General features: G+C 44.5%; 1 protein-coding gene across 3 annotated transcripts; it reads left to right on the forward strand.

Moving 5' to 3' along the window:
- The first annotated feature begins 39 nt into the window (after positions 1–39).
- IKZF5 (IKAROS family zinc finger 5) lies at positions 40–18,039 on the forward strand. 3 transcript variants are annotated; one of them, XM_062214888.1, is made up of 5 exons: positions 40–160; positions 1,666–1,801; positions 10,006–10,202; positions 12,080–12,262; positions 14,438–18,039. In XM_062214888.1, the coding sequence occupies exons 3-5, from the start codon at positions 10,070–10,072 to the stop codon at positions 15,379–15,381; spliced, it is 1,260 nt and encodes a 419-aa protein (XP_062070872.1). In that variant the 5' UTR covers positions 40–160; positions 1,666–1,801; positions 10,006–10,069; the 3' UTR covers positions 15,382–18,039. The 3 variants fall into 3 exon arrangements, with proteins under 3 accessions (XP_062070872.1, XP_062070871.1, XP_062070873.1); XM_062214887.1 differs by lacking the exon at positions 1,666–1,801; XM_062214889.1 differs by lacking the exon at positions 1,666–1,801 and having other exon boundaries at positions 10,018–10,202.
- Positions 18,040–18,070: the final 31 nt, after the last annotated feature.

The following is an 18,070-nucleotide window of genomic DNA, read 5'->3' on the forward strand; positions in this document are numbered from 1 at the left end:
GCCGGGCTCACGCGAGACTTGAGCAGCGCAGGGGGGCGGGAAGGGAACCGGAGACACAACAAACATGGCGGCGACGGTGACGAAGACGGCGGCGACGGCGGGGGCGGCGGCGGCGGCGTTGACCGAGGGTCTGGGGGTTACTCGGTGTGGTGGTCAGGAGGTGAGTAGCTGGCTGCGGCCCGGACGGCGGCGCCGCGGCTGAGCGGGGCGGAGGAGAAGGCGCGGCGGGATGCGAGAGAGCCGGGTTCGCGGCGGGCCGGCCGACCCCGCCCGAGCCTCAGCCGAGCCGGCGAGGGGCGGGCGTGGTCCGTCCTGGGGCAGGGTCACGACCCGGGCGGTTCGCGGCCGCGGCGCCGGGGCCTGGTCGGGCAGCAGCTCGGGGGCTCCGGGGGCTGCCCGTCGGCTCCCACAGGTGGTTGTGCGGGTCCCGAACCCTGGCGGGGACGCCGCCCGACGGGGCCGGGCTGCCGCCTGGGAGGACTCGCCCTTCGTCCCGCGCCCCGGTCCGGGTTCGCTGCTGCTGCACCGCGCGCTGAGCCGGGCGACGTGAAGTTTGGGGAGGCCCGTGGGGAGCGTGGGTCTGCGCTGGCCGTGCTAGCTGGCACGAACCTCTCGGCCCCTCTCGTGTCCTCCTAACGTGCTGACCAGAGCCGGAAAGAGAAGCCACTAGATTGTGAGAGCTCAGAAAATTGGGTTTAAGACAAACAAAACTTTCCTAAAATGTTTTTTTTTAAAAGAACATCTGGACTAACAAGTTCTAAATTCCATTTCATTTCGATGACTGCCGAGTCTCCATCACAGACAGAAATTAAGATATTCCTGAGAGCTGAATTGAGGCGTTAGGTGTTCTTACCCCCTAGCGGTCGAGTGTTAACCCGAAAACCTGTTTCGCGTTAAGGTAGAATATACTAAAGACCAGAACCCTGCGTGCCGTTGGGTGTGCATGGTGGGTTTTTATTTTAACCATCTCCTACAGATATTTTCCCGTGCAAATCTAATGCATTGCTTTTATGCCACTGTGGCTGGTCAGCAGTGCTCGGCTTGACCCTTTTATAAGTACTGTGAACAAATGCGTGAATTCAGAAAGACGTGAAAAATTTGCCAAGAATAAGATTTTTTTTTAAAGATTTATTTATTTATTTGAAGGGCAGAGTTCCAGAGAGACAGAGGCAAAGAGAGAGAGAGAAAGAGACAGAGAGAGAAGTGTTCCATCTGCTGGTTCACTCCCCAGTTGGCCACAGCGGCCAGAACTGCGCCCATCTGAAGCCAGGAGCTTCTTCTGGGTCTCCCACGTGGGTGCAGGGGCCCAAGGGCTTGGGCCATCTTCTACTGCTTTCCCAGGCACCTTTGCAGGGAGAAGGATCGGAAGTGGAGCAGCCGAGACTTGAACCGGCGCCCAGTGGGATGCCGGCACTGCAGGCGGCGGCTTTACCCGCTACGCCACGGCCCCAGCCCCAAGAATGAAATGCTAAGGCGGCCATCAGTGGAGGGGTGGTAACTGTCTTGAGTGATCCTGTGTAGCTGTGGCTTTGCTCTTTGCTATCTGTCAGCTTCGGCTAATAGCACTGGTAAGGTTGGCACGTGATTTTATTGTCTTATTAGACCTGCATGCTAATTAAGTTTTTGTTTCAACATTTTTGATTTGTGGTGTGCTTTTCTTTGCAGACCTCTGTGTGGCTTTTCAATTTTAGTTCAAATTCCCTCCATGGCCTTTTGTAGTCCCTTGGTGTATCTCCAGAGTAAATTTCAATTTCATCAATGTTGGAGTGGCAAGAAAAAGGAACTGATTTGGGGTGAAAAGGTTAGATTGTATAACTCCTCTTTTAGATTTCTTCCAACATGATTTTATTTCTGTTTTGCATTATGTTCTCAAAGTCGCATAATATTCCTATCTCCAGAGAGCTTTTGACACTCGTGAAATCGGGCAAAGGCCCATGGTACTCCGTCCAGATGAGGCCTCACCTGTTCACAGTATTTGTGGCAGTGACTGTAACTGTTGCCTGTAGAAGCAGCGCAGCTCTTGAACTGTGATCACGTTCTAGGTGCAGGCCTGCCTCAGCCCACATTAAGTCGTTGTGTAAGTGGCCGCTGAGTATTCCTCATGCGTAGTAACCATTAAACACTTTTCCAAGGAAAGCGAAGTCAGTGAAACACAGTCTGCTGTTTCCTCATCACAGTGTTTTCAGAATTCTCCCATAGTTTATTAACAAGTAGATGGTGGGCGGAGGGTAGATTGAAAACCTCCTCTCCGGTTCCCTGTTGTGTTCTCTTTCATAGTTGTGGTTGCCCTCTAGTGCACGTCTGGCTGCCTCTGTTCTAAGCAAATTAGCTCCTGGTTAAGAAGACTCTGTGTGTGTGTACACGCATGTATTGATCGACAGCTTCCCATTTATAATTTGAGACTAAAGAAAAATCAGAAGACTTCCTACAGGATAAATCCTTTATCAGAAACTAAGCAAGGTCAGAGAGTAGCTCAAATTACTGCTTGAATGTATAGAGGTTTTCATGTTCTTTTGGGCTATCAAAGCTTAATTCTCGTCTTTTTTTCCTCTGGTAGCCACTGGTTGTTTTATAAAGGCATGGTTTTTGAGGTTCAGATGGATAGTTTGGGGGGAGCTATTGGCATAAAATAACTTAGGCATACTCTAGCCAGTTTCTCTTTAACCTGAACCCCTGGAGGTCCATGCTAGACTCAGCCTAATGTAGTAAAAGTACCCACCAGAAAGACTGATGATCATCAAGTCTGGGAGTAACGCTTCTCTGGTTGAGACGATTGGGTGTCTGTCCTGATTCAGGCTGCTGTAACAAATTACTGTAGGCTGGGTGGCGTGAACCAGCATTTCCCGTGGTTCTGGGACGGGGAGGTGTAGGACCCTGGCAGTGTCTGTCAGCGCCAGCTTCCTGGTTGTATCTTCCCGTGGTTCTGGGACTGGGAGGTGTAGGACCCTGGCAGTGTCAGCACCGGCTTCCTGGTTGTATCTTCCCGTGGTTCTGGGACTGGGAGGTGTAGGACCCTGGCAGTGTCTGTCAGCGCCAGCTTCCTGGTTGTATCTTCCCGTGGTTTTGGGACTGGGAGGTGTAGGACCCTGGCAGTGTCAGCACCGGCTTCCTGGTTGTATCTTCCCATGGTTCTGGGACTGGGAGGTGTAGGACCCTGGCAGTGTCTGTCAGTGCTGGCTTCCTGATTGTATCTTCCCTGGCAGAGAGGAAACAGGTTCTCTGTGTTTGTTCTTATAGGGGCACTTAGCCCATGCAGAGGGCTCCACCCCACTCCAATACCATTATGTTGGGGGTTAGGATTTCAACATACACATTTTGGGGGACACAGACATTTAGTCCAGGAAGGAGTGGATCCGGCTTGGAATATACCCCCAGATCTGTAGTGACATTGGAGAATGCTAGTTTCTTTTCTGATGACACGATTTTGCACACTGAAATTTTGTGTAAGTAATTTTTGACTAACAAGCTGCAAGGTATTGCATTCATGGCTAGAATAATATCACTAGAGAAAAAAAAATGTGGTTTGCTGATTTCCTAAAGTAGATAATTATGCTGTGTTCACAAGGGTTCCAGGCTTCATCAGTGGCTTTGAGAAACTTTGGATATCAGTTCATTTGTGGAGTTCTTAGATTTAGCCTTCAGTCCTGAGACTGTACTAAGACAGGAAAATGGTTTGAACAGAAGACCTTTTTATAACAAGAAGTCTTCTGTAGTTTCAGAATTAGTATTTTTTTTTTTTTTAAGATTTATTTATTTATTTGAAAGGCAGAGTCATGGAGACAGGGGGAGTAAGATCTTTCATCTGCTGGTTCACTCCCCAAATGGCTGCAGGGACCGGGCCTGGGCCAGGCTGAAAGCAACCTGGACCTCCATCCTGGTCTCCCATATTGGTGGCAGGGCCCCAAGCGCTTGGGCCTGTTGCTTTCCCAGGCACATTAGCAGGGAGCTGGATGGGACGTGGAGCAGCCGGGGCTGGAGCCGGCACGCCTATGAGTTGCTCAGATGGAGGCCTACCGCACCGCACCATGGTGCCAGCTCAGATGTGTTGTTCTTTTCCCATGTATTTGCTTTCAGATTTTGACTTGAGATGGAGAAGGCTATGTTTTCAGATGAAGCACCCATGTAGACTTCCGCTCCTTTGAATTCCGTGGCTCCGTCCCTCCTGCAGCTCTGCCGGGCCGTGTGCTTGCTGTGTGTGGGCAGATGTGACGCAGCGGGAGAGGTCAGCGGCCACGTAGAACGCTTGCAGAGGAAATGACACCCAAGGTTGTGCCTCAAGACAGTCCGCTAGGTCGGCAGCTTCAGTGTCTGGTTTGAGCCTCCTTCGTGTTTACGATGTGACTCTCTCTCTTTGGTATCCTTTTTTTCTTCCCAAGTCCATCATGCACTATGCCTGAAAACCAGCATACAATTTATGGCAGGGAACACAGTGCAGTTCATAGTGTGACAATGTGATAATAGTCAAAACTGTCAAAATATGCCAGCCAGTGTCTGTAATTAGGCTCATTTGTGTTCTTAAACTTGCGATGAATGTGTAAAAATACCACTTTCTTCTGCTTGCTTACTGACAATCTTGTGTATTTGCTGCACTGTCACATGTACTGTAGCAGCGTGAAGTCTTTCTAATCAAGATGTGGTAAGGTTTTTGCTTATTGAGGCCTGTCAAGTACATTCAGTGGGAACAGATGAGTTTCTATATGGATTGACAGGGACGAAGTGATGCTGAGTCGCAGTGTATGTCTTGTGGTTTCTTTCTTAATTTTTATAATCAGAACATAGGCAATCTGTAGGACCTTACAATTTAAAAAATAATTTCCTGGTTTTTATTCTTTTCCATTGGAGCTGACTAGTTTGTTTTCTAACCAAAGAGCAAAATTTAAAGAACAAGTAATCAGCAGAGTCAACTATAGGCACACAACACAAGAGTACAATGATTAAGAAACAGAATGTGTGTTTTGTGGTTTTTAATGAGTCCCCCCGAAAATGCCTGTGTTGGAAACTTCATCCCCCATGCATGTGTTAATGATGTTTGGAGGCAGCCCCCTGGGAGGCCATTGGAGTGGTCTGAGGTCCTGAGGGTGGGCCCAGTGATGGTCTTAGTGGTTTTGTGAGAAGGGAGACTTGAGCGAGCGGCCTGCTCTGGCCTGCTCTGGCCTTGGGGCACCCAAGCCCTCGTTCTGCTGCAGTGAGAAGGCCTTCAGCAGGTGCTCTTGGCTGTCTCACCTCCAGAACTGAATGCTCATTAACGTCTGTGCCTTATGAATTACCCAGTCTGTGGTACTCAGCAAGAAAACAGATTAAGATCAGGAGATGGAGGGGGTGGCTGAGACAGACTGAGCCAAAGCTAACGGTAACCATCAAATTGAGAAAGGTCTGCCATACAAAAGCAAAAGCAGGGATTTACAGGGTTGGCCTAAAAGTGAAAAAGAGACAAGTTTAAGAAATTGCTAATTGGGGTGTAGGAGTTAATGAGATTTAGATGGTTTCATTGTAACACAGGGACAAGTAGAAGCGCAGAATATTTTGCAGCCAAGCTGAGGAACTGATAGAACAAGAAAAAATACTTTGAGACATTGAAGGATTCCTCAATCCGAAGTATAACCTTTTTTTTTTGCTGCAAAAATAATTATCAGAAAAATAATTATTGTCTGAGAGCCTACCATATGCTATTCATGTTGAGAGATACTTTACATACCCTTACCTGTAAAACGTAAGATAGCATTGACAGTAGGTAGTAGTATCCCATTTAAAAAAAACAACTGATTTGTTTATTTATTTATTCTAAAGGCAGAGTTACAGGGAGAGAGGGAGAGGGAGAGAGCTCTTCCATTAGCTAGTTCATTCCCCAAATGGCCACAACAGTCCTCAAAAGGCTGGGCCAAGCTGAAGCCAGGAGCCAGGAGCTTTACCCGGGTCTCCATGTGGGTGCAGGGGTGAAGTACCTGGACCATCTTCCGCTGCTTTCCTTAGTATCTCATTTTACAAAATGGGAAACTAAGATTGAGAGCAGTCCTTTCCTGTTCCGAAACTTCAAGTTGGTGAGCTTGGCCTCACACCGCGATATTCTGTTTACCCACAGGACGGACTTCAGTAGTCTCAGCTTTCTAGAAAATAGTGACAGCGGCAGTCATAATGATAATTTCCAAAAACCCCTGGATGGCTTCTCAAGGGAGTAAAGAACTATTCACAAAGAGCTGTATTAAGGTGAGGATTTAGCCAAGGTCCTTACTTGCCTGAATGTGTTCAGGACAGAGAACTGATTGGGTGTCAGGAGAGAGGAGGACAAGAAGAAACCAGACACACCAGTCTGGGACCAGAAAACGACGAACAGCAGCGTTCCTCACTGTTCTCGAGGGTGTCCCACGGAATCAAAGGTGGTCTGTCTGCAGAGGACTTCCGGTTAAGTCAAAGTAGAAGTTTTGATTCCTTAAAAGTTGATCAAGTGTTTGTGAACTGGGACATGTGCTTTTGTGGAAACTCCTCATTCCTCAGGCCCCAGTCCTGCCACTTACACGCTTGGGCTGAGAAGGACCCAGAGTAGTTGAGACATGCTTGAACAAGAAAAGAAAACACGGATGGAGTTAAGTTACTGAGATAGGAAGACTTACTGTTAAAACTGTATAGTATGGCTGCAAGAATAGGCAATAGCAGAGCTTTCAGAATAGAGCTACGGGTCTAACCACCTGATTTCAAAAGGTGACACAGAGCCAGTAGAGAAAGGCTTGTCTGTTACATGCACATTGTTGGGAGTTGGAAATCTCATTGGAAAAAATATGTTTTGTCTCCATCTCACATCATACACAAAACTGAATTCCACATAAAAATATGGAAGGTGAAAAAAATACTGAAACTTTTCAAAAGAAAATACAGAACATCTTCAAGGATTCCTTAATTAGGTCACAACTCTAAATATAAAGAAAAAGTGGGTAGATTGAACTATATTAAGAACTTCTGTTCATCAAAAGTTAAAATTAAGAGAATGAAAAGGCAACCACAGAGTGGAAGAAGATACTGAAAATGCTTAAAACACACATATCTATTAAAGAACTCATATCCAAGAATATCATAAAGAACTCTTACATGTTAGAAAAAGACAACCCAACAGAAAAAGATAAAATTAAGCAGTTGTTACTAAAAAAGAGGTTGTCTAAATGACTTACTAACATATTAAAGACTATACAACTTCATTAATCAAGAAACTAGGCCGGCGCCGTGGCTCACTAGGCTAATCCTCCACCTTGCGGTGCCAGCACACCGGGTTCTAGTCCCGGTCGGGGCACCGAATTCTGTCCCGGTTGCCCCTCTTCCAGGCCAGCTCTCTGCTGTGGCCAGGGAGTGCAGTGGAGGATGGCCCAAGTGCTTGGGCCCTGCACCCGCATGGGAGACCAGGATAAGCACCTGGCTCCTGGCTTCGGATCAGCGCGGTGCGCCGGCCACAGTGCGCCAACCACGGCGGCCATTGGGGGGTGAACCAACGGCAGAGGAAGACCTTTCTCTCTGTCTCTCACTGTCCACTCTGCCTGTCAAAAAATAAATAAATAAATAATAAAAAAAAGAAACCAACAAATTATCACTGGTGTAATTCCAACACTCACCTGCTAGAATGACTAAAATCAAAAGGGCAAAAAATACCCAAGTACTGATGAGGATATGGAACAGCAGAACTCCTGTTCACCACCGTGGGAGTATAAATTGGTGTACTCAGAAATTAGTTGGCATTATTTAATGCTAAATATATGTGTACCCTTTGACCCAACAATTTCATTTCATTCCTGCACAACCAACAGAAATGTGTGCGTAGTTAACCAGGAGACGTGTGGTTTATAGAAACTTTACTCACAACAGCCGGATGAGTTCAGGGATTCTGGAGCAGTACAGCTGGATAAGTTAGTGCTATTAACTGTAGCACGGTCATGCATACTTCAGTGAAATGAAAATGAACAAATTTCAGCTGCATGTAACAATGTGGATGAATCTCACCGTCAAAATGTTGAATGACAGAAGCCAAAGGTTTGTAGTGTACAATTCCATTTGCATAAAGTTGAAGAATGGACAAAACTGATCAAATGTCAGAAGCAGGTTGGTGATAACCCTTGGCAGGGCAGCAGGGGCTGGAACTGGAAGGGCACACATGGGGCCGACTCCAAGGACGTGTTCACTTTGTGATGACTCATTGAGCGCCACCCTTAATGTGCTTTTTTTGGACATATGCTAAATTTAAAAGAAAAGTTAAACATATGTGTTGAGAAGAGTGTAATAATTAACTTTAGGTGACTATTATTGGCTATAAAGATGAATTTTTTAAAATGGAAAATGACTCATTAAATAGAAAATTTTAGCATAGTATATAATTAAGGAGAATCATATTCATTTGCATAAGATATTTTTACTGGAAGAAAAGATCTTTGTCCCCCAGGTATAGATTCCTTCATCTTGTTCTTAGTGGAGAACTTTGTTTATTTGATTTGTGATTTTGGACCAGAAACCTACATGAGGACCATGTGTGATTACAAAATCTCACAAGGGACTTTTCCCCTCTACACCAGTATCAGAGATTTTTTTTCTCCTTTTTCCCCTTCCAGTTTGAGTGTGTAGGATAATTGATAGTAGAAACAATGATTTGGATATTTCTAGAGCAGGGGTTAGGACACAATGGGTTGCAGGCCAAATCTGCCTGTTTTTGAAAAGATAATTTTATTGAAAATGGCCACAAATGCTTCTTGACTTGTGATGGTATTGGGTCAGGAAACTCACTGTAAATTGAAAATACAGTAAGTTAAAAATGCATTTAATCCATGTAGCCAACCGAGCCTCCTGGCTTTGCAACGCGGCACATTGCAGACAATTGGTCGATTCCCCTGGTGATCAGGGGGCTCTGGGAATGTCGTCCCTGCCCTACCCAGCATCAGGAGGGACCCTCACAGTGATAGCAGTGGCCTGGGGAAAGGTCCAGCCTCAGAACTTGAAATGTGCCTCCTACTGAACACATGTGCCTTCTGCTGAACACATGTGCCTTTTGCACCATTGTCAAGTTGAAAAAGTGTCACTGCAGCAGAGACAGGCTCTGTCAGCAGAGCCTCAAGCATTTACCCTCTGGCCCTTGAGGAAAATGTTGCCTCTCCCGCTTGTTAGACCACCTGTTTCTAGACTGCTGGCTCATTTGTGTGAGCACTGAGAGCTAAGAGCTTTTGCTGGTAGTCGCTAACTGTATGTGGCTATTCCAACTTAATTAACCAAGAGGAAAAAATTGAAAATCATTTGTAAAAGCCACTTTTCAAGTGCACAGTAGCTGCATGTGGCAAGTAGCAGCCATGATGGGCAGCGTGTGCATCATCGGGGAAGATCTCCCTGACTGAGCTGTGGGGTTGGGGTTTCTTTCTTTTTTTTTTTTTTTTTTATTATTTTGACAGGCAGAGTGGACAGTGAGAGACAGAGAGAAAGGTCTTCCTTTGCCGTTGGTTCACCCCCCAATGGCCGCTGCGGCCGGCGCACCACGCTGATCCGAAGCCAGGAGCCAGGTGCTTCTCCTGGTCTCCCATGCGGGTGCAGGGCCCAAGCACTTGGGCCATCCTCCACTGCCTTCCTGGGCCACAGCAGAGAGCTGGCCTGGAAGAGGGGCAACCGGGACAGAATCCGGTGCCCCGACCGGGACTAGAACCCGGTGTGCCGGCACCGTAAGGTGGAGGATTAGCCTATTGAGCCGCGGCACCAGCTGTGGGGTTTCTTTACTGTTTCCTTCACTGTATACACTCATTTCTTTCATCTAGGCTCATTTTCTCTCTCTCTAATTTGTTTCCATCCTCTATGCCTAAGTTTAATTATTAAATGTGTTTACTTTCTCCCATTCTGTGTCTTCATCAGTTTACCAGGAAGATTATAAGATATTTAAAGGAATTGGTGTTTTCTGTTTCTCTGTATAATGCCTTGCACAAAATAGTTTTTGTTACTGTTGCTATTGTTTTTGTTATGTACTACATCTCCCTAAATAGCATAAAATTATTTCAGTTTATTTTCTAGGTATAACAAACTGTAAACTTGAAAAAAAAAAAAAAAAAACAAGCGAGCAAAGATGGGTGAGAAGAAACCAGAGCCGCTGGACTTTGTGAAGGACTTCCAGGAGTACCTGACACAGCAGACCCACCACGTGAACATGATCTCTGGATCAGTCAGTGGGGACAAAGACGCCGAGGCTCTTCAGGGAGGTAGACTGATCTTGATACTATTAAACCCTTCTCGTCTACATTTTCTACATGTTCTTATGCTGTGTGTAGTTAGTTATCCATAGGGTGGAGACCGTTCACTAATGGCAGTCATTCTGTTCTGTTTTTCCCTAGAGAGGTACAGGCATCCCCCCGCCTCCTTCTTTAAACCTGTTGTTGATTTTTGACTGGAGGAGAGACTGACGTGGTCCAGCCCTGGGTGCCGGGCTTGCTGGCAGATCAGGGGTTCTAAGTCGAGGTTCCCTGTCCTCCAGGTTCTCCGCTAACAGGGAGCTCAAGGAACCCAGAAGAGATCAAACAGCAGCCTCATGACACAAAGGATTCAGCCGTTAGGAAATGTGGACCAGACCCGACACCAAACTAGGAGTTTCTGTTCTCTAAAATGAAGAAAGGGCTAACCGTGCACATCCATCTAAGGAGAGAAACTAGGCTAGAGAAAACAGCAGCTTGTTTGAGCCTGCGGGGTAACGTTTGTCTGGTTTGCTTATCACCCACAGATTGGGAATATATTTTTAAACCTGGCTCAGAGATCAGCAAACTGCAGCCTACAGCCTGTGAGCCTCATCTGGACTGCTGTTTTCTACAAGCTAAGAATGGTTTTGGTATCTTAAAATGCCTGAAAAAAAAATCAAGAATAATGCCATTACATATGAAAATTGAAATTTAACTAAAGTGTCCATCAGTGAAGTTTATTGGAATACAGCATACTTGTTTGTTTACATATTTTCTGTGCCTGCTTTTATGCCACAACAGCAGAGCTGAGTAGTTGTTATAGAAACCAGACGGCACACAAAGCCAGAAGTGTTTAGTTTCTCACCTCTGTAGAAGAAGCTTGCTGATCCCTGACAATAGGGACCAGGCATCACCTAGGAGCCTGTTAGAAGTGCAGAACACCAGGCCCACCCTAGATCTAGTGGATCAGAATCAATTTTAATAAGATCCTCATAACTCTAATAATTCATACATAATCAAAACTTGAGACTCATTTGGCTTGGGAAAGCAATGAGAGGAAGGAGCCTTGTCCTGCCAGTACAGTGGCCTAGTTGGATATTGGACTTACCCAACCAACAGAATCACTTGTCTTCTTTTGGGGAGGGGTAGATGAAACAATGGAGCCGGACTTGAATTATATGGGACAGTACTGCTGCCTCCTGGGTTGAAGTAGAGGTCCTTTTCCCAGGAAGCTGTAGGAATAAAAATTTCCTTCCTAATGCCAAGTGTACGGGTGCCTTGAGTGGGCTTCAAGAGGTCAGAGGTGTCCCCCACAACTTTGACTCTTTTAGAGCACCTGCCCTTTCAGTTTCTCTGTATGAAGATGTTGCCACATTAGATTAAAAGTAAACAACCAGGCTCTAAGAAGCTCTGAACTTAGAATCCTAATGTTCATGCACAATGTTTTTCTTTTTAGCTTAATTAGAATTTTAACATTCTAAATGTAGTGCAGTGGAGGAGTGAAAAAACGAATCACTCTAGACTACAGTAAACTGAGTTAGGGCTTCAGGGGGATTATGACTGCCAGTTATTAATTGTAGGGATGGCTAGAGTCCCCAGCCTTGTGTGTGACCATCACTCCTAATGAGACTCTATTCCTGTCTGTCTCCTCACCTGTTTTCTTCAAAAGCATGTTGAAAACTGATAGGATTTATGTAGAGGTAATTGGAGATTCCCCTGTACAAGGTTCTACAATTCTGCTTTTGTACAAAATTAGCCTCAGCTCAGAAAGTGTGTGATACTTTATGAACTGACGTTTTGTGGGAAGTGAACTGTCAGTTTATCAAAGATTTTCAGCAACTTAAGACTAAAATGCTAAATTGAGTTGACTCTGAGATGCATAATTTCTTCTGCTCACTTGTTTATAGCTGGAACAGAGGGTGATCAAAATGGACTTGATCACCCGTCTGTCGAAGTCTCTCTGGATGAAAACTCAGGAATGTTAGTAGACGGGTTTGAAAGGACGTTTGATGGGAAGCTCAAGTGTCGGTACTGCAACTATGCCAGCAAAGGAACAGCCCGGCTCATCGAACATATTAGAATCCACACAGGTAATGGAGAAACTACTGGAGAGGCATTGCTTTAGGGCTGGAGAGGGGCCAGGGAGGGCAGGTTGGTGTGTTTGTTGTGAAGTGTGGAATGGCAGCAGACAGGTGGGAGAGAGTGAGGCCCTTGGAGAGCTTTCCTCGCCTCAGCCAATCTCCGGCTCGATCCAGATAACTTCTCCCCATCATTTGGAGAGGCAAAGGCTGAAGGCAGTGTGAAGGGATCACGTTTTTATCTTTATCCTCACCAGCTTGTTCCAGTTGCGGAAAGGGGAGAACGTTCTGTACAGTGGCAGACTGCTGCTAATCTCAGTTCTCACCAGAGCTGTCCCCTCTTCTGAGAAACCTCCCTGACTCTCGTCCCGGCCCCACCCAAGAGCAGGCCAGGGGTCATCCTCTGTGCCCATGCACCCCGTGCTCACACATCACACAGTGGTGGTGGCCTGAGCGCCTCTCAGGGACAGGGACTGTGGCGAGGCCAGCGTTGTGCCCCCAGAGCTTCACAGGGCATCAGGCACTCTTGAGTGACTCCAAACCTCATGTTGAACATGCCTGGGACTCTTCAGCTACAGTGCTGATAACTAACATTGTTGGTTCTGGCAGCTGAGGAGCTGCAAGGTGTGGAAGTGTTGGCGGTTTTGAAGGAACACTTCGCATCATTCATACTTGGATGAGGAGGCCCATTTCGATTTTTGAGTTTTCTATTTCATATTAGAACTTTTATTTTTTTTCCCTGAGGACAGGGTATACGTATTTGTTTCTCTGAATATGTATGGAAAAGAGTTTATATGTAAATGTTTACATGGTTGAGTTACTCTGAGACATACTGTTGATAAAAATAATTATTAAGATTGATTTATTTACTTGACAAGCAGAGTTACAGAGAGGGAAGACATAAACACACCTTACATTGTTTCACCCCTCAAGTGGCTGCAACCGCTGGGGCTGGGCCGGGCCAAAGGGAGAAGCCTGGAACTCCATCTTGGTCTCCCACGTGGGTGGCAGCTGCTCAGACACTTAGGTCATCCTTTGCTGCTTTCCCAGGCCATTTGCAGGAAGCTGGATTGGAAGTAGAGCAGTCAGGACTTGAACCAGTGCCCATGTGGGGTGCTGACATTGCACTGGCAGCTTAACACTGCATCCCAGTGCTGGCCCCTGATAAAATCATTTATATGTAGGGAATATCACCTACAGTAGGAGTATATGGATTATTATAGAGTATTACTGTCAGTTATACTATTTCTTTTCCCAAATGCCAGTTGAAGCCATAGCAGTTTTCTTTTTTAGAAATTTATTTGAAAGTTACACACACACACACACACAGAGACACAGAATTTTCCATCCTCTGGTTCACTCTTCAAATGGCTGCAAAACAGCCAAGGCTGGATCAAGCCAAAGCCAGGAGCTGTGAGCTTCATCTGGGTCTCCCATGTGGGTGCAGGGCTCCAAAGACTTGGGCCATCTTCTACTGCTTTCCCAGGTTCACTAACAGGGAGCTGGATTGAAAGTGGAGCACCCAGGACTTGAACTGGTGCCCATGTGGGATGCAGGCACTGGAGGTAGTGGTTTAACCTATTAGGTCACAACACCGGCTCCAACAATTTTCATACAATATTGGCTAATAGAATATATATTTGCATTTCAAATTGTTGTTAGTGGGGCCGGCGCCGTGGCGTAGTGGGTAATCCTCCGCCTGCGGTGCCGGCATCCCATGTGGGCGCTGGTTCGAGTCCCGGATGCTCCTCTTCTAATCCAGCTCTCTGCTAATCCGGCTCTCTGCTGTGGCCTGGGAAAGCAGTGGAGGATGACCCAAGTCCTTGGGCCCCTGCGCCCACATGGGAGACCGGAGGAAGCACCTGGCTCCTGGCTTTGGCTGGGCATAGCTCTGGCCGTTGTGGCTGTCTGGGGAGTGAACCAACAGAGGAAAGACCCCTCTCTCTGTCTCTCCCCCTCACTGTCTGTAACTCTACCTCTCAAATAAATAAATTTTTTAAAAAATTGTTGCTAGTGAGTTCTTAACCTTTATTTTAGTTTGTAGGTTTCTTTACAAATTTTAATAATCTTATGCAGTGTGAATTTTTGAAAAGCATTTTTGATTCCAAATCTAATGAATGGACAAATATGAAGCTTGCCATAAATGAGCCACTGCTGCAATTTCTCCCCATCTTTCTTTTTACACAGGTGAGAAACCTCATAGATGTCACTTATGTCCATTTGCTTCTGCTTATGAGCGTCATCTGGAAGCCCATATGCGTTCCCATACTGGAGAAAAACCATACAAATGTGAATTGTGTTCCTTCCGCTGCAGCGATCGAAGTAACCTGTCCCATCACCGAAGGCGCAAGCATAAAATGGTACCAATTAAAGGTACGAGGTCTTCCTTAACCAGCAAGAAGATGTGGGGGGTTTTACAGAAGAAAACAGGCAATCTGGGGTACAGCAGAAGAGCACTAATCAACTTAAGTCCACCTTCCATGGTGGTTCAGAAACCAGACTACCTTAACGACTTTACCCACGAAATCCCAAATATCCAGACTGACTCCTATGAAAGTATGGCGAAAACCACACCAGCTGGTGGCCTCCCAAGGGACCCCCAGGAGCTCCTGGTCGATAACCCTCTGAATCAGCTCTCGACGCTAGCGGGACAGTTGTCCAGCTTGCCACCGGAAAACCAAACCCCGGAGTCCCCGGACGTCGTCCCCTGCCCCGACGAGAAGCCGTTCCTGGTGCAGCAGCCCTCTGCGCAGGCGGCAGTTTCTGCTGTGGCAGCAGGCATTCCCCAGAGCTCCTCTCCCACAAGCCCTGAACCGCGGCCATCCCACAGTCAAAGGAACTACAGCCCAGTGGCCGGTCCAAGCAGCGAACCAAGTGCCCACACGAGTACTCCCAGCATAGGAAACAGCCAGCCAAGCACTCCAGCCCCAACCCTGCCGGTCCAGGACCCTCAGCTTCTGCACCACTGCCAGCACTGTGACATGTACTTCGCAGACAACATCCTTTACACCATCCACATGGGGTGTCATGGCTATGAAAACCCGTTCCAGTGCAACATATGTGGATGCAAATGCAAAAACAAGTATGATTTTGCCTGCCATTTTGCAAGAGGGCAACATAACCAACACTGATTGGAACATTAGCGCATTATGTTTTATTGGGTTTTGCCTTTTTGTCTTTTGTACCTTGGTTGTTTTTGTTTTGTTCGGTCATTTCTAATAAGATGTCTGCTGATTTAAGGTTCATACATTATATTTATAGAAAATATAAATTTGACAATGGAAAAATTTTCCCTGATTTTTTTTCCATAGAAATCTGGTTTGGTCATTTATGTGTTAGCACAGTACATTGATGTCTGTTTTTTCCTTTTGTTTAGACATAAGAATTGGAGTGCAGTCATAACCTTATTAGGTGTTCATTTAAATTTCCTACATTTCTGATCCATAAAGACTCTAGGCTTATTCATACTCTTGATATTTCAGTATATAATTGCAGCTAAAATGCTATTTCTGCCATATTTCAAAATTTAGAGAATAAGTTATTTTCTCTTACAAGATCTGTTACAGTTTATTTCAGTATTTAATAGAGAAATTGCCCTTAATAAGGTTGCTCCTAACTGAAATGCTTTTTGGTTCACAAACCTTAAGTTGAATCAGTAGTTTCATTTCAACTGATAATAAAGCTATTTCAGTGTAGTAAATCTTTTTTTCTACAGCAGGAAATATAAAACTATGGCACAAAAGTTCTACAAGGAAAAACTCAAGACTTTAAGTTGAAAATGGTATTTATTCAAATTCTAGTTTAACCACACGGGCGTTATTCTTTTTTTTTTTTTTTAATACTAACAGTTTATTCTTAAAAACAACAGGTAAATACATGAGAGTGCTAGATGCCTTTTTCCTTTCGGTTTGAACCTTCCATTTCATCCTTCATTCTGACATCTTAGTTCAGGTGAGGTTAATAACTATAGTGAGAATCTGTTATTCTGTTTCTTTGATGACCAAAGAGGTACAGTGGAAGTCACCATCTTATTAAATGCAGTCCTTCCTAAAAAAAAACTCTAAAGTTTCCTTTCTCTACCTTCTATCCGTTTGTTGTCATAATTTTCAAGAAAAGCTGGATGTGGAAATGCATGGCAAAGTGTGGAGAAGTCGTACGTATAGAAAGGAGAACAAGTGTGCACCGTGGGTCCCCATCTCTCCTTCAGTTAGCGTTGAAAATGCTCTCTGAATCCACACCGATTCTTACTTGCAGCTTTACCACTCTTCATGTGCAGTGACAGTGCTGTGTGGAAACGGAATTGTAGCCTTAGTAGGAAAGGATAAAAAGTTGTGAAAGTGGATATAAAATTTATTTAAACATGGTATTCAATTTGTTTATAAAAATAAGACTTCCTAATAAATCTAGGGTAACTCATTTTGAGTAGGAGGCTATTGTTTTTATATTGTATAATAACTAGCTTACTTTGAAAGTTGGTCAAATAAAATAACTGTTATTAACTGTTGGCTTCTGTGTACTTTGCAAAAGTCCTGTTTTAAATTTGACTCATATCTTGAAAATAGTAATTGGCTTCTTAAAGAGAATCCCAACTGTTAAGCATTTATTAACCAAAAAGGACCTCTACTGTTACAGGAAATATTGACGGTATATGCCCATAAAACCCCAAGTGCCAAGATAATGATCCTCCACCCCCTTCCCAAGTGCTGGAAAGCCATCCGACGAGCTCCTGTGTTCTCGGCGAAGGTTGGAAGAGCAGCATCGAGGACGCTTTCTCCAAACTGGAACTCCCTTCCCTGCCAAACCTTGTGAATCTAAAATTTATAGTTGTCTTGCCCTGTGGTTTAAAATCACAGCTCAGATCCGTTTTGGTGCCTCAGTTTCCACATGTGTAACTTGGCTCTAGTATTTATTGGTTGCCAGAAAGAAACAAGTTGTCATTTGGAAGCTTGCTTTCTTCTGTTTTATTCAAATAAAAGCAGTACTCCAAAACAGAAAAAAAAATTTCATTAAGTGAAGAGGAAAACTCTCAGTAAAGCCGACATATTGACTATACGTTTTGGGCCAGACAGTGACAAAAGCATTTTTTTTTTCCCTAACAACTGATGATGGATGTTCTGAGTGTTTTTTAACTTAAATATGGAAATTTTCTTTCATAATTATAAACTAGAATGTAATCTCCTGTTACTGAGAGAGCACAGTTAGTATTCCAAAGGTATCAATTCTGAAAAGCTACAATTGTAAATGCACTGAAACTTCGAAGGAAATCTACCTTAAACTTTTTTGGTATTGTACTTTTTGAAGAGTTTTATTTAAATTTTCCTTGAGTTAAATTCTGTATTTGGAAAGATGTTAGTACCTTCCCTTACATATTGAATGTTTCTCTCATTTTATTTTTAATCCAATATTTTATAGAAATGAGTTGTTGGGAAAAGTTTAACATGCACTATTTATAGTACTTTGCCATTAAAAGGCAATGTTGTGAAACTAAATTTATTTTTGTTCAGTGAACATAAGTTTAGATTTTTAAAGTTGGTAGATAATTTATCTTCACTGATATTTTTTTAAGAAACTGTGAAGAGATTAACAGGGAATAATTTTATTTCAGATTTTACTAATGTATGTAGCTACCACTTCAGATTAAAGTAAAGGCAAGACTTTTACTTTGAAAAAATTCCATTTTATGTTTCTAGTACTGTTTCATTTTAGAAATAAGTGTTTTGCCATTTGTCTGCAGAGTTGTTTGACAAAGGGAATATTACTAGAAAAAAAACTCAGACATAAACCTCATTTTAAGTTCTATAAAAATATTTATCAAATGAA

This window comes from Lepus europaeus, chromosome 17 (genome assembly GCF_033115175.1).
Source record: "Lepus europaeus isolate LE1 chromosome 17, mLepTim1.pri, whole genome shotgun sequence".
In the NCBI taxonomy this organism is placed as follows: domain Eukaryota; kingdom Metazoa; phylum Chordata; class Mammalia; order Lagomorpha; family Leporidae; genus Lepus; species Lepus europaeus.

Bases quoted from the DNA above. Each gene is read 5' to 3' on its own strand.
- IKZF5 (XM_062214888.1), top strand. From the start codon at position 10,070: ATGGGTGAGAAGAAACCAGAGCCGCTGGACTTTGTGAAGGACTTCCAG. The intron at 10,203-12,079 runs GTAGACTGATCT...ACTTGTTTATAG, and splicing joins CGCCGAGGCTCTTCAGGGAG to CTGGAACAGAGGGTGATCAA. The intron at 12,263-14,437 runs GTAATGGAGAAA...CTTTTTACACAG, and splicing joins ACATATTAGAATCCACACAG to GTGAGAAACCTCATAGATGT.